This window comes from Aquila chrysaetos, chromosome 6, assembly GCF_900496995.4.
Source record: "Aquila chrysaetos chrysaetos chromosome 6, bAquChr1.4, whole genome shotgun sequence".
NCBI lineage: Eukaryota > Metazoa > Chordata > Aves > Accipitriformes > Accipitridae > Aquila > Aquila chrysaetos.
Genome location: NC_044009.1, coordinates 46,083,178 through 46,099,629, shown reverse-complemented (window position 1 = coordinate 46,099,629; position 16,452 = coordinate 46,083,178). Strand labels below are relative to the sequence as shown.

The 16,452-nt window shown below is 40.1% G+C and overlaps 1 protein-coding gene across 3 annotated transcripts in view; it reads right to left on the bottom strand.

Moving 5' to 3' along the window:
• The window catches only part of MGAT5 (alpha-1,6-mannosylglycoprotein 6-beta-N-acetylglucosaminyltransferase), a 139,079-nt gene that overhangs the window by 7,717 nt on the left and 114,910 nt on the right, over positions 1–16,452 (bottom strand). For all 3 annotated transcript variants that reach the window (XM_030016610.1, XM_030016609.1, XM_030016611.2), the window contains 4 exons: positions 10,602–10,748; positions 6,674–6,790; positions 5,772–5,846; positions 1,499–1,656 (listed from right to left, as the gene is read on the bottom strand). In XM_030016610.1, coding sequence (XP_029872470.1) covers positions 1,499–1,656; positions 5,772–5,846; positions 6,674–6,790; positions 10,602–10,748 — 497 coding nt within the window. The remainder of the gene's footprint in view (positions 1–1,498; positions 1,657–5,771; positions 5,847–6,673; positions 6,791–10,601; positions 10,749–16,452) is intronic.

Below are 16,452 nucleotides of genomic sequence, written 5' to 3'. Positions count from 1 at the left end.
AAAAAAGAAAAAAACGCTTTTGACTGTTCCCCAAAGCTAATATTTAAATACACCATGGATTTCTAGTACGACAAAACCGAAGAATCTGAAATCGGGAGATATTCTCATCGATGCCAGCAGGGATCTCCCCCAGGCAAGCCACACCGTGCCAGGCAGCCCTGGGTAGCTCGAGGTGCGGTCAGCCAAACTGCGAAGATGAGGCGATGCTGCTGTGGTACAGCAGAAGCTGGTCAGAGCTGGACCCACCGCTCCGAGGAACCAGCTAGCGCTAGCTAGCTGAAAAAAGAAAAATTCGAGTTGCCATTTTCTGACCACAAAGCTTAAGCACGAGGGTAGCAATTCCAGCAGAAGCTTGTTTTTCACTTACTCTGGAAACATTGGTAGCTTTCAGCATTTAACAGGTTTTTTTTTTCCACAGAATTATAATCTTGTCTAGACAGCTAGAAAAGAAGCCTGACAAAGTTTTTGTATGAGCTGCTTCTGAACTCCACTGGAAATTACAACTTTTCAAACAAAATACAAAAATGAAAACCTTCTACAATTTAATTTAGCAAAAAGTGGAGATAGAAAACCTAGAAAGCAGATTCCCTAGCAGCCATTTGTTGGAGCCTAGCTTTGAGTGCTTTGTTTTCATTCTGAAAGGAACACAGACATATTCCCAAAGAGACAGCACCTGAAAGCAACATTAACTTCCTTAATGCATAGCTCGTAAGCTTTTATCAGTTGGTACTAATAACCTCTGATGTACACGGGTTTACAATTCTTTACCCAGGACAATACCGACAAAAGGTTTGCAGAAACAGGAATTGCTAATTGCCAGTGAATATAGATGTTTCAATACGGATGTTAATCGTGACCAATGAGGGAGCTCAATAAATAAAAGCAACACTTTATAAATGTTAGATTTAAAATCATGTGAACAACTGACAGAAATCACACAATGTGTACAGATTTCTATTTACTGCAACAAAATGCATTTTGTTTCTGACCCAGCTGACTGAGCACAGTTTGGATGAGCGTTAAGAGTCCTGCAAGTTCACTAACTCTCAGAAGGATACGGCAAAAGCTACGGAATAGTGCACCTGCTCAGCCAGGGCTGCAAAGGGTCCATCCAAACACAGTTATACCCCTGGCATCTGCGATCCCTGCAGCACAAGCATCTTTGCGCAGTGCAAGCAACCCAACATCAAAGGGGCACACGCGTGGGAGATGGGGGGCGCGGAAGGAAGAGATGTAAGTTTTTGGCCTCGGTGCCGTATTCCTCATTGCAGAAACACATGCTACGTGGAATGGTGCTCTCAGCACAGCAGTAACTTCTACCATCAACACCGCTAGGAAGGACTGACAGCTAACCTCACAGCTTGCTGCAACCAAACAAGACAGTACTTCTCTCCCCACCCTCCCTTCTCACAGAATTCGTGCACTAAACTTAATGTGCGGCAAAAGCCAGTGCAATAAAAAGAGACCAAATAATATGTTTGTGCTTCTAAGTACTTACCTAAGCAGAGCTTTGTCCTTGTTAAGATGCTGGAAGAAGGAAGGCTCACAGATGAGCTGGCTTTCCTGACAGACTTGTTTGCAGGATTTTCCAGGTTCAGCAGTTTTTACTTGAAGGGCACTTAATGGGGGCCACATCACCTGCCCATGACAGAAATCCTGCAGTGACAGATCATACTTTATTATGATGCATCCAGTCCCTTGACAGCAATTTTCCCCATTAGTAAAATAAGTGGCTATTATCACCCAAACATTCATTTTGCAGCTCATGTCAGTTCTATTAAAATCAGTAACTTAAGCACATTTTAAAAGAATATATTTTTTTTTTAGCATAAGGGAATTATCACCTTTGACTGCTACTTAAAATGTGGTAGTATCATTCTTCCCAAAAGAGCTTCTTCCCTACCTTTACCTTTTTTAATTTATCATAAGCAACTCAAGCTAGTCTCTTTACTTCCACACACCCAACCCGTTTTGGCTTTCTCAGTGACTCCTGTTTCACTAATTCGGTGCTAGCAGAACTATTTTTGTAACAGCACAAGTATCAGGAGGAAGTTCTGGTAGAAGAATTCCAGAGGCCAGTTACCCTGTAGGCGAGAACTGTCTCAAGTGGCCCATGCGGAGAGCCACGTGGAAAGGATCAGGGGACTCGCAACTGAACGGAGTGAGCTGAACTCATAAAAGACTGAAGATTTCTATAAAGCAACCAGGACTCAAAGAGTTTGTTTGCTCTTCTGGGTTGAACTGCTAGTAAAAGTGCTCTCCCAACACTGAAAAAAATTGCTATAAATAATGCATGCAGTCAACTGTCACCACAGTGGAAAGAGGGAAGGAAGAAATCATATATAAACACACCTGCTAGCGAAAACTATTCAAAGACAAGTTTGTACGGTCTTGACATTTAAAATGAGAAAAAGCAAAGAGAAAATTTTAAACACTGGTTTTGTATAACATTCCATGATATTCAGCCATTATTTTAACGTTTGGCAACTCCCATCAAAAGGTGATCAGAAAATTTGGGCCCAGTCCATCATGATTTGCTTTCTCCTGACAAAACTAATACTTGGATGGACAGGTCCCACGCTGTGACCCAAAGGCTGAACTACTTGAAATTTTAATGAAGCTAAGACCGCAAATCATTTACCAGTTCTCAACATCAGTTTGGGTTTTTTTTTTCTCTGTTTAGATTTCCTCTGCTGAAGGAGGAAGTTTTCATACTCCCAGGTCTAACCATAAATTTAATATTATACAGTCATGAATCACAGGATATCCTGAGCTGGAAGGGACCCACTAAGATCACAGAGACCATCTCCTGACTCCACACAGGGCAACTTAAAAGCTAAACCATGTATCTAAGAGCACTGTCCAAATGCGTCTTAACACTGACAGGCTTGGGGCCATGACCACTTCCCTGGGGACCTTGTTCCAGTGCTTGATCACCCTCTCAGTGAAGAGCTTTTTCCCCAATATCCATTCTGAACTTCCCCTGATGCAGCTCTAAGCCATTCCCTCGTGCCATATTCGAAAAACCTGAGTAATTTTAGAGCATATTTATGGCAGAATAATTTTAACAGCATCTAAAAGAACATGTTAACAATAGATGGTTGGAGGTACTTTTTAATAAGGTTGTTTCAAAAAGGTCATTTCGCTATTTGGCTTAAATGCCTTGCTTATTCTGTCCTTTTATAAATCAATATTTAAACTACTAGATGCAGGAGAAAATGTATATAGGTTCAAAATCCAATCTGATACTGTAATGTATACCAATGTAATATATACAATATAGTATTGTAATATCAGATTGGATTCACAGCTAGTGCAGGCAGGAGACAAAGTTTTTCAAAGACAGCGAATCACTTGTGCGGCTTCATTATTTGCTGGGGGCTTCAGCTTTTAACATCTCTTAGTTGAAAATTCTTCCCAAAAACTGGGCACAGCCTCCCATTTCCAGTCCATAGCTTGGTGGGAAGCCTTCCTCAGCCTATGCCACGCTGAAGCGTGTCTCGGAGAACATCACTTTCACGGGTACCAGCACACAGGGCTGTGCTTCAGTTTGCTGTCTCTGGCTAGTTTTCCTATCAACCATAAAAGCAACCTAAATTTGGTATCTTCACCCCACAACCCTACATGCATAAGGGTAAAATAAAGAAAAGATGTTACGTAAAACAGAAGGTTAAGCTTCACCAGAGACTGTGTTTATTTTTGTTTTGCCTATAACCACAATTTCAAGGTGAGACAGGCTTAGCTCTTCGTCAAGGGAGGTGTCCTCCTCCCTCTAGCTTTTCTTGCTCTTAGACGAATGTCCTCACTCCACTCCCTTCGCCAAGCTCTGGTGCTCAGCTGACCCGCTGCTGAGCCAAGTCAGTTTGCTAACCTAGCAGAGCCCTGCCAAAAACATTTTCTGCCGGGTTACCAAGCATTCCGCTTGACCACATCTTTCAAAGTCAGCATGTCTGTTCCATCAGCCCAGCCCGCCTCGTCCAACAGCTCCCAAGTTTGCAACAGGGAATCCCGCAGCTGCTTCGGCTGCGGTTGCCTGGCGGCTCCTTTGATGGCAGTGCCAATTTAAGCAGTCCCACCCTTTGGTTCCCACCCTACACTGTCGCTTTGCAGATTGACACAACTGTTTGGGCAGCCACAGAGCAAACAGGATCAAGGGATGGATTCAGCAGATGGCACAGCCGTGCTGGGCTGCTGGCAGGGGCAGTGCACTGGCAGGAGTAGCAGCTTGGAGCGAAAGCTGTTTTAATCCAGCTGAAGGTGGCACTGCTAAACATGAAACCACAGCTCACAGTAGTTCTCTTACTTCAGACCCTAAAAACCTTCAGCCCAGCTGTTGGATCTGAAGATTCAGGGAATTCTCTAAACCTTACTTGTGAACACTGTCCTCCCTCCTGATCCTGAGCCAAGGCCCCAAAAGGGGAACTCCGGACAACTCCTTTTAAGTTCTACAGTTTCACTGTCCCATAGGGTGACTTGTGGGTGAGTGTATCTGGCCCCATCCTCTTCACATTCAAACATACCCTGAAGACCACACTCTCGTAGTTAATGCACCCCAGAACGTCTGAACCACATCAACTCCGTGCATCTTTGTTCCTGTTCCAAGCTTGTGCTGCTCTCTCTGTTCTGCCTGCCTCCCACCGCAAACTCTTCACAATAAGGTCTCAACCTTTATTTTTGCTTCATCTGACATGTTAATCGGGCACAGTGCTAAGCACATGCAGCTAATAATGATGCTTGAGCATCCTGGGGGCTGTGAAACAATAATGGCTTTGACAGTTAGTCAAAGCAATGAACAAAATTACAATGCTCTACTTATTTCTGAGAAGCACAGGGTACAGGCCAGGGCTTAGCCCTTGGGGGAGGTCCAGAGGGGAAAGATAGCTTTGCCCCACAGATGCTATCTCTAGATTGTCTCTTTTTCTCCCTTACCCTGAGCGCTATTTCTTCCTGTATTGACAAAACCTCTCAATTATAGCTAACTCAGGTAGAAGAATCAAAAGAAGCAGAGATACTTTTAAAGGCTATGTCATCAATACGGCAGCAAAAAGCTTAAAGTATTTATTGGCAGGAAACTGGAAATAGCTATGTTATGTTAACTACACTTCTGACTTGAAGCTGTGTTATTCTTTATTACTGTCTTTAGCACCGTCCACTTTCAGAATACAGGTACAGAAGCATGTCCAGTGCTTTTGAAAGAAATCCTGGAAATTAATTGGCATATCAGAGATATAGGTTATTCCTATCCTTCTTCTGCAGCAGCCAGAACAAAAGGCAGAGCTGGCCACTGCAACTGATCTGGCCTTGGGCAGAAGTCCAAGCAAACATACAGTTTCTAGAAATCAAGATCCCGTGTAAATCTCTGCAGTTTATTACTCCAACTCAGTACCTTCTGCTGCTGTCAGCTGGCAATAATGCATGGGGGCCAAAAGTCCTTTAAGTAACCGGTTTCCAAACCACATAAAGCTTTATCAATTGAAACTAAACACTTAAAAAAATCTGCCCAGAGGCTTTAGCCTAAGTGCAATTCTACCACAGAAGTATCTCTGTATTTACATGATAGTTCATGATCCAAAGATTTTTTGTGTGTACACAGTCAAAGAAGTCACATACACACTGAAAAATTACTTTGCCTTTCTGCTTTGATGTAACACCGGGGACTGCACAGCTACTATTTCTACTTGAACAGCAACAACACTGAGAAGCTTTAAAATGGAGAGGGTCCTCCCTTCCCAACATAAAACAAGAGAGTCATCCACAATAAAAGTTCATACCTGTCTTTCAATAAACGCGTTCATCCTCTGAAGCATTCCCTCACATGTAAATTCATAGGGCAAATAAGGGTCAATCTGTGGAAACATAGTGTGTTAAGGTTAGAGGTTTTTTTCTTTAAATGAACTTTGTGGTGCACTGTGTGGTAGCAATTTGTATTCCAAATACTACATTGTAGCTTAAGTAGAAACAATAAATGCAAATAAACTCATTAACAAATCACAATTTCACAAAACCATCAGCAGTTTAAGCTGATTTTTGCTACTTTGTAAAGGCAATAAAAGTTACTCAGTGATTATCTTTAAGGAAACTCAGGGTATACTGCGATGTAGTAGGTATCAAGCCAGCTTGAGACCCTATGGGATTCCAGAGCTCCTGCTTTAACTGAGTTTCAGTTCAGGAGTTGAAGTGAAAAAGAAAACATTATGACAAAACCAGAATGTGATAGCTTTGAAAATTACTTCAAACTTTTTTTTTCCTTGAAGAGCCCTCATTACAATTCCACACTGTAAGTGCACAAGCACTTCAGTGGCAGTTATGTCAAGGCTACAAAATCAGTCAAAAGAGTTGAGCGTGCATTTGGACAGCCTGCAATGCTCTAAGAATCAACAAGGAAACTTCATCACTGAATGCACAGAAAATGTAGATTGCTGTATAATTTACATAAGAAATTCACATTTCTATACAAATCCACTCATGCTTATTTTTTTCAGGTAAAACCTGACATATCCAGTACTAAAACATGATAATCAGATACCACAGATATGTAATAACAATTTTTTTCCCCAATATCCTGCCAAAGTGCAGCACTCTGCTTTAATCAGACTAACATTAGGAAGCACTCTACATGCAGTACAAAATACACCCTCAAGTGTTGATGACAAATTGAGGATACATTTCTCACCTTTTGATTCAAAATTGATTTCACAGCCTTCTCAACTTCAGAAAGATCATTGATGTCAACAGTCCAGACATGGGGCTTCCCGATGTAAACTTCAGCATAGGGATGCTGAGATGTCAGCTGAAGGGAAGAAATGATTTCAGTAAAAATTAATGCGCCAAGATATCCTTCCCTCTCACTCTCTTCATCAGACTTTTTGGATGATAGGCACTACGATAACACAAGAATTCAGCTAGAATCTGACAGTCAGCGTCATTCCTTCTGAATTATCTTTCAGATTTTCTGTGTTTAAATTTAGAGAGTGAATTTAGTTGGAAAACTGAAAGTCAGATAATAACACAGATCACAAGTAACATTTGTGCACCTCTCACTTGTGGCTTTGGTCCTCATAATGACCCACATCACAGAAGACTTGACGCTTACTGAAATTACTTTTACAATGTGACCCTGCTTCCCCACAGCTCATTCACAGAGCAGCCCTCCATTTTCACAACCCGTAATTGCTACGGGTCCTGGTTAGACCTGCATGACTGGCTTCAAGAGATGTCATCCTTGTCCTGTCTCTCCTTCAAATTTCAAACATTTCCAAGCTTCTGTGAGTAGTAGTGAATAAAGAATCATTTCTATCACTTCGGATGAATTCTGACTCTCACTGCTGTTAGTACAAGAATGATTTGACCTCAGTAAGAGTGTTAACTGGTATTTTGCTCACCACTTGGTCAGAAAACAAATTCAATAAATACCCAAGTAGATAACTAAGAAAAGTTATATCAGAGATTGCTTTGAGAACTAGCAGGATGGCATTAAAAGTAATTTTTGTGACAGGTTGCACAGCAGCGAGAGGAACATGCAAATGAACACACAGAGAGGAAGCAAAAGCTGTAGAAGAGAGGGGAGTGTTTTACACTGGCCTCAGAAGACAACTGATTTTTAAATAAATACACACCCCACACACACCCCCGCCCCGGACAGATTATTCATGGACAATTTTTATACAGCTGCCTCTTTATGCATGACACAAAGAAAAATCTAGTTAGTGCAAAAGATCTGAAGTGGGAAACAACATCTGTTGGAAAGAACCTTCTGCCCTGGGTATATACCATACTTGTTCTCTTCCTCAAATGAATTCAAGAAACTACTTAAAAAAATTTTTGCCTCTTGCATTTTGCTTGTGGACAAGAGAAGCCAGTCTCACAGTTACATAAATCTGTGCTCCGAGACCAACGCTCCAGGGGACCCTGGGCCAGCTCCCACCTTTGGCTGCAGGGCAGCGTGGTGGGGAGGGCTCACGGACTGGCTGGAAGACTGCAGCTGCTGCGCTGGTCACGCGGGGTGTTTCTGCACACAGACAGCTTCCGTAGCTGCCTACATTCACTTGCAGCCCACCGCGCTGGGCTCCCATCGGCATATTTTAAATTCCTCCAAGAAGTCCAATGCTTCTCGAAGACTGACATATTCTAACCTTTCTTCAAGAGTATTTCTACTGCAACTAAAACTATATGTACTTAAAAATTTGGTTACCACGACTGAGTTCCCAAGGCACTTATGTCTGGACTTCAGATGGCAGAAGCTACATTCCTACTGCTTTCAGTAACAGTGAAAAACCTTCTATTGCACCTTTAAAAATACGAACATGGAACAGTGAAATTCCACAAAGCTTTAGGAATTATGCCTTGGACCACTCTTTCTCTACCATCTCAGACAGACAGCAACATTAAAGCCAGATCTGATCCGTTAGATGAACAACTAAACTTCTCAGACTAGTAGCGGTTTTAAGTATTAAGAGTAACTAGCAACATAATTTTATTGCACCAGTAATTCTACATCTATACTCTCAAAAAATATCAAGACTATTTCCTAATACTGAAATGCTTTAATTGGCTGAGCCTTAATGTTTTAGATATTCAGGAGATACTCCCTCTGTCTATAATTAAAATCCGTAAGAATTCTTATACATAGATTTAAATTAATTTCTAATTTCAGGTCTTTTTTTTTCCCCTTCCTAAAAGCAGAAAATGAAAGAAACTACACCAACCAAGTACATCTTTCTTCGGAGAAGAAATATTGGTACAAATACTGGTACAAAACAAGCTGCTTAAAGGTGATTTTTTGTTGGTGGTTTTTTTTTTTTCCTGGCTCTTTCCCCCAGCAAAACCATGTCCCAAGACAAAACAACTGCTGATCTAAAATGCAAATTGTCATTTCCAATTTTCGTACAGAGTCTTCACTACAGGACCCCATCTTGGGGGTAGAGGGGAAACAGTTAACACCCCTCCCAATAAATTCTACCTGGAACAAGAGAGAAGTAGTGACTTGCAATGGTTACTTTACAAAAGTACTAAACACAGACTTCATCTTCAAATTGGTCTATGGATAATCAATTTGCAGAACTACACAAGCTTCTTTTGTTCGCCTTTGACACTTGAAAAAACTGAGAGAAGGATTTAAGAACTTTCTTAATCCCAAAGTACCAGCACATGGATTACTGGCAATCGGATCTAAAAGCAGTTGTGAAAACCAGTTATAGAAAAGGTTATTCTTAGGATAGGTCAGCAGAGCATGTGAACACAGCAACATTCGTGACGAACGTTCATTATATTATTTTGTACTAAAGCAGTCAATAGGGATTATTTTTCTGTGCAAGTCAGGTGCACAGCGTTTCTGTTAGTGCTGACACATGCCAGCAGGATTTAGCACAGCATTCCAAGCACTAAAATTCCTACTAAAGAGTTAGGTGGGTCCAGATTATTTACTAAGCCTGACCAGCTATAGTGTCTGGGCACAAAACCACTGGAAACGAGACAAACAGTCGAGTGACCCACAGAAGAAAAGCTTTGAGAAGTGCCAAGCACAAGGAGAAAGTTTAAACAGACTTCTTTTCTCTTATCGCTATCTCCTTTGCTAGCAATGCAAGCTGTGAGAAGGGGTGAGTTTGAACTCGTGTCCTGTACAAGCTGAAAGGCAATTACAGTCCTGGATCACAAAATCATAAAGAGTTTATGTTCCTGGTTTAAAACAGGAAACTGTCTTTTGCTTATCGACTAGCTGGCGCTGCTCCGTATGCAATTTATATAGCCCAAGTGTACTGTGAACTGGGAAATACGGCTGTGCAAAGTTCTCGCCATCTAAGTGTTATCAGAGAGCTTTCCATTCAGATAAGTATGTAAGGAAAATATGTATATACACCTATGAACAAGCCATGGTCAAGGCAAAAGTGCTAATGTCAGGAACGGCTACATGACTGTTAAATGCTTAGAAGTGGTATAGGCTGAATTTTACCTACACCAAAAAAGAAAAATATTCCAAAGCCGGGGTGAGGGGCTAGTTTACTTAGCCTCATTTTTCTCTTACTAGAGGTTAAACTCACTGGCTGTTTTGAAAGCTTCTCCAAACGTCTTCAGTGTTTAACCACAAACACTGTGGGCTGTGACCTTAGCTCAACAGTGCCTTGAGCAGGTCTTTTCTGGAGGAAAAAAAAAATTATCCCCAGACACCCACAACAACCCACAAATGTCATTTTTATAGTTTACTTAAACACCTATTTACTTCCTGCACAGTACACAGTAATGTTTGTTTCTTCAACAAAATAAAACCGCTTTCAAATGACACATCATGTATCCGATGACATGATCTGTTCCTGGGAAGAACATCAGGTTTTCAAGTGAAACTTCAGTTTATGGTCTGTCAATAAGAATTAGCAGAATGTACATAAGCAAATCTAGACATAAAGCTTAACAATATGTCAACGAAAAATTTTGATAATCCTATAAAAATAAGGACTGATAATCCCATCAATGACCAAAGAAAACTACAGTTGCACACCTTTTGCAATAAACTGTGAACACCTAGGCAATTTTTCCTATATTGGGTTACTAAAAAGAAATCCACAATCATTTTCAATAAAGAAATTACCAAGATTGATAAATCTTACCTCTCGGAGTGTAGGTTTGCCTTTAAAAAATTCTGTGTTTTTGCTACTTTTTGGTGGGTTAAATCTTAAATTTAGAAAAGCACATCCATTAGCAATAGCCTCTAAAGGAGCTGGCCCTTCATATGGAAATCCGAGACCAACGAACAGCTGAAAAATAGAAAAAAAGGACTATCTTAATTTTTGTTCTTTACAAAAACTGAAAGCGAAGAGCTAACTTAAAATAAACAATAATGCATTTTAAATTTACCAGCCTAAAAAAATGTAACATTAAGAAGAAAATGGGAGAAATTCAGCAGCTCACCCCCTCCTACCCAAGCAGTAACGGAATGTCCTGTAAAACACATTAGACAATAATCTTCTGTAATGAGCTGAGGTGGTTTTTCACGGAGCTGAGGCAACAACGGACCCTTTCAGCTATTTTTTTTTTGGGGGAAAAAAAAAAAAAAAGTCATTTGGTGGTTTGATTGGTGTTGAAATGAAACTGCTGGGGCTCTCTTGCAGGTACAGGTTTTACTGCAGTAACCTCATGGAACAGCCACACTACTGTTTTCCCCCTCTCTCCCACATCAGCTAACCTGCTGGTTTTGCCAATATGAACGTGCTCCTGCCAAACTGATTAAGTCTTCTAATTAAAACGATAGATGGCAGCAAACATCAGCTGAAGATACTGTACCTAGGCAGCAAGAGCTTGCATAGGATTAAGAGGGTTCAACACCTCCAAGGTAAATTGAAGGAGGAAAAATGCATCACACAGCTATTCTTAAATCAGCCGAGGTTACAGGTGCTCTAGAAAAGGCAGTGCTTTTCTCCAATGTAAAGGAATTTAATATTTTTTCAGAGCTGTCTGGCTTTTATTTGGATCTTGACCCCTTTCCTGGCCCAACATAATTAAAACCCCTGAATTAAATATAGGATTCTTCATCTTTATTTGAATGTCTGTGTATAATGAGAGAATTACAAGTGCTCATTTGTAACAGGAGTTTCGCAGCACTGCTGCACGACTTAACGTGCATATATACACCTACTGCTTTTTTTCAAGAAAATAAAAAGAGCAATCTTCATAATTATTAGGATCATGTATTCAGGATGCATGTATTCAAAGAGGTCAAATTATACTATTCTACATTAAATTTTCTGCAACGTGGAAGTGAATCCTAGTGAAAGAAGGTTCAAAACTGAAGGCCCTTTCTAGGAGCTGATCTTAACATGGATGCATAAACCTGGAGTCAGTATTGTCGTGCACAGGCATTGCAGCATCAATCCTCTCTGACCCACGGCAACAGTATAAATTCTGAGTTGGCTCATTTTAAAAAGAAAGCTAATGCTTCTCAGCATAGTTGAGGACATACAATTTCCACTGCATGGAGCTGAACATTGTTATTTCAGATTTCAATTTTCAGGTTCAAAAAGTTGCCTACTTGCAAAAAGTTTCTCAGCTATCTTGCAGATTTAAATCTTACAGGAAACTCTCCAGTGGCTGATAAAAAAAAGATCTGGAAGACTACCTCCACTAAAGCTAGATTATCTAAATTTGGGTTTTATATATGGCATAAGATATATTACCTTTCCGTCAGAAAAAATGCATACTAAATTTCATCTCAAAAGAGGCTTAATTTAAAGAAAGGTAATCTCTTGAAAATAATTAATTACAGACACAAACCCACTTCATGCAATCTGCACACATAAAGTTATTTATTTAAACTACTGCTTAGTTCAGGCAGAAAACCAGCTGAGAACCGGCAATAAAAACCATCTGAAGTATTAATTCTCCTATGATCCCCTGTTTGTCTGTTGTGTAGAGAATGCTGGTTTGTTTGCTTCGTTTTTCGCTTTTTTAATAAACTGCTGCTGTGCACTGCTCAACAGTTCTGTGTCTGACTGGTCCGTTTATTTAGAAGGAAGCTCCATGGGGAAAGAAACATGGTTTTACATTTTGACAGCACAGAGCACACTGTCAACACTTAATCTATAATAAATAGCTTACCACCTGTTTCGTATCCATTTTTCAACCTTACCGCTAAGCAGCACCATACCTTTGAAGAAAGAAAGAAGGATGTGTCTGATCGCCAGAACGGTGCATGTGTGTGTGCTGCCCGTGGGCCTGAGGTTGCAGCCTGGCTCAGAGCTGCCCGCAGCCCCCGCAGCTCCTTCTTTCAACCTTCCAAAATCTTCTATCCCTCTCCATCACACTGTCATCAGGTCAGCTGAAAGTCCCAAACTGAGTCTAGACCCTGCTCCTGAAAATTGCCCTTTATTAACATTCCTTGGTTAGGGAGCTAGTATTTTGGTATGGTATAAAGAGCAAAACTGAGGAATATCTTAATTGCCTCAGGAAAGTCACATCCATTATGATTAAAAAAGCAAGCATTAGAGAACACAGGTAATTTCTGTAACTCATTGTTACGATGCTCTAATTTGCTAATCCTTTGAATTACATGCAGCTTGTTATTTCCAGAAAGGCTAAAACAATCCGTCAAGGTACTTCCTAAAAGTATGCAACAAATGCTGCAAGTGAAATTGAAAAAGAAGTGAAAATAAAAGAAAAATGTAGAAATAACAGGCAATAATTTTCAGGTACCAGTGAAGCAAGCATCCACACTCAGTACAGTTGAGTCTGTGTGGAAGACAAGGCTCTCCCACAAAACAGTCAAGATTTAGAACAAACTGCACTTCCACTATTTTGTGATATAAATGTACATTTGCCTCCACCACGTAAGGTGCTACTATGGCTTTTAGGGTACTCTCTTACCGGACGCTGTGTCTGGTAACCACAGTCCACCATGGAGAGGCACCTTCACCCTATGGCTGAAGGTCTATAATGCAAAACTCCAAATCTGACAATGTTGGTAACGTAACTGTGGGTACACATGGTTCAGAAATGTTAGCCCTGATCTTCCTTTGTTAGCTGCAGCAGAATTGCTATGCAGAGTAGAATTCCTTTATGCTTTACTGGTTGATTAGTGCTTGAAACCATTTGATTTTCTGGATGTGAGCATTTTTCTCACCTTTCAAATGTTTTTGAAAGCCGGAACCATTATTTTTCACACAGTGCTTTAAGTGGGCACATGCCACAGTAGGCTCTGTATGCTAATGCCCCATATAACAAGGTGATTGCCAGGAGGAGTTCACAGTATAAAAGTATATCTAAAGGACGTAACAGCAAATAAATACAGATGTAAAATGATCTTGGTAACAGCAGTGTGGTTTTTTTTAAAAAAACATTTCCTTTTTTGCAAGGTCTGCTACCCAGATGTGTCTGTGCCTGTAGGTCTGCATGAATCAAAAAAGGGGATTCTTATCTGCAATCTCACTTGCCCAACTTGAGTAAAGCAGGTGTTGAAACCCTTAAGCAGGAATACTTTGGTTTTCATAAGAAAGGCTCCTCAAGAACCTTTTCTGCCTTTGCAGTGAACTGAACCCCTGGTTTGGAATTTCAGGCTTTTGAGTTGGCCACCCAGCACCAGGCTAGCCAAGACACCATTCTTTTCTGGTTATAATATAAGAAGTCCTTTCATGGTGTAGTAGCTAAGTGGAGACTTCTCTGATGTGAAAAGTGCTTCACGACCACTCCCATGAAAAAACAGTGTGGTTTTGGTTTATTTTTTGGAAACTACTGACTTTCAGTTGACACTAAGCAATTTATTTGTGGAGTTTACAGCACCAGATGAGACTATTATTAAAATGAATACTTCAACAAAAGGTCTTTCTAAATTATAGCCAAAAGTATAAAATAAGAAATGAATGTTTTACTTCACTGACTGTAATTCTGACTAGCTGAATATTTAAAAGAAAAATTTCAAATTCCAGAGACTAAATGCTATAGTTCCATAAACAGGAGTGTTTATCTTCTCCTCTCCTCTTTCTAACATTACTGCACTTCATCTAACTTATTCAGTCGGGTTGGTAGGTTTATCACCATTTTTGTATGCCTCCTTACTGAACTTATATATTCTCTTCTGAACTACAGAAAGAGAAGTGTAGCAAAGGTTAAATATCTTGATATATTTTCTCATGAATATGAAATACTTTCTGGAGAAGTCAATCCTTTTGTGATTGAAACAACTTTAGAATAGAATCACCAGTTAAATGTCTTTTCAGCTGATTTTGTGAAGCGTGTGGAAGTAAAAAATGTATTACTTCAAAAAAAGCAATATGAAAAAAAAAGTTTGTCTTCCTATTTCTGCTTATTCAACCTTGCAGGGAGATTTTTCCCAAACTGTCTAAACAGGGTGTTGCTCCTACTTTTATTAATAACCATTCAGAAATTGTAAATTACACTTAGTAATAGAATTTGGATTCCCTCAAAAGTTCACAGTGACTCGAAGTAAAAGTTGCATCTGAAACTTTCTTGAAAGGAGGAATATTTCTCAAGAATTCAGTACTGGTTCTTCTAAGAGAGTCTGGTCCAACTCCTCCAGCTGCCCACTTGGCAAGAAGCCATGTAAGTTGGCAGGAAGGCTGCCAGCTCGCCTACCCTATTTTCTTCTGACGTGATGAATGGCTTTACATCTTCTCATTAGGAGCTGTTGACATGTCTCGTTTTTGTCATGCACTACACAGCTGAACTAGCCATGATGAATCTCAAACAGCCCCCTCCTGCTTGGAAAATACACTTATTCTGAAATGCGTTACTTTATAATACCGGAATGAAATGGCAGCTGCAAGCTTTTGAGAATAACTGTGTCGTATACAAACTACTGCAGAGACCAAATACATTTTGGGAATGCAAAGCTCTGATCAAGAATCATGACTGAGCCATCACCTATCACTATTTTGCTGTCTAAGGGCAAAATGAAGCAGTGCAACATAAACTGACACTTCTGAGTACACTGAACTGTGTGATTTGTTAAATTACCATTTAGCTCTGACTTCCTGAAAACTAGATTGTTTGTCAGCTGACCTAACAAAAACTTGCTAACACAATGTTGAAAGCACAAGCAATGAAAGACAATCCTTGTCCTTGGGTCTCAAAACATATGTTTAGAAAAAGAAAAATCTGAAAGTTTCTGGAAGCTTAAAGACCAAGTTTGCTGCTTGGAGACAGCAAACAGCAGGCCTAGATGGTTCAAGCGAGCGTTGCACCCTCAGATGTTATCATTCCAGAGTTACGGCTCTGATTACTCACATACTTTCAGCACACTGATTGTCTAGCGACAAAACCCTATAACTAAATTCATTATGGGGTTCTGGTCACGTTGCCTAGCAATTAAAGTGATTAAGATTAAAAAGTGTCCTTGAACATCACTGGATGCATGTGCACACATACATGAGGCTCCTCTGGGCACAAAGCTCCCATTCAAGTCAGCTTGATTTTTGTGGAAAACCTGCACTTATTTTAGCAATTCAATCCACAATCCAATTGATATAAACACAATTGACCCACACAGGCAGCAGATGGCCAGTAGAGACAGGTGAGCGGTGTTTTTATGCTAAGCTACGTTATTGTCTCTTGAAGGATATAAAAATCTGAAACTGTGAAGGTAAAGGCAACAAGACGACTTAGAGCAAGTATGTCTTTTGATTGACAATGAAAGGCAACCATATGCTAAGGCAGAACAGCCAGTGTACCTATGAGATACTAAGCATCAGCTAGCAAAAAAAAAAAAAAAAAAACCCAACACAAACCCAACACAAAAATTCACCTCGAACTGAAAAAGTCCAAACAAATTAGATGGTAAATCTCAGTTTCCACTTTCACTTTCAGGATGCTGCTGTTTTATTTTTTCTGATAAACTAGATATATCGGAACAGTATTAGACAGGAATAATAACCGAAATTCATGATGCAGTAAGCCATATTTAATTTCATTTCATTGCATTGCAACATCAGAACTATGTTGCACTCCCATTTG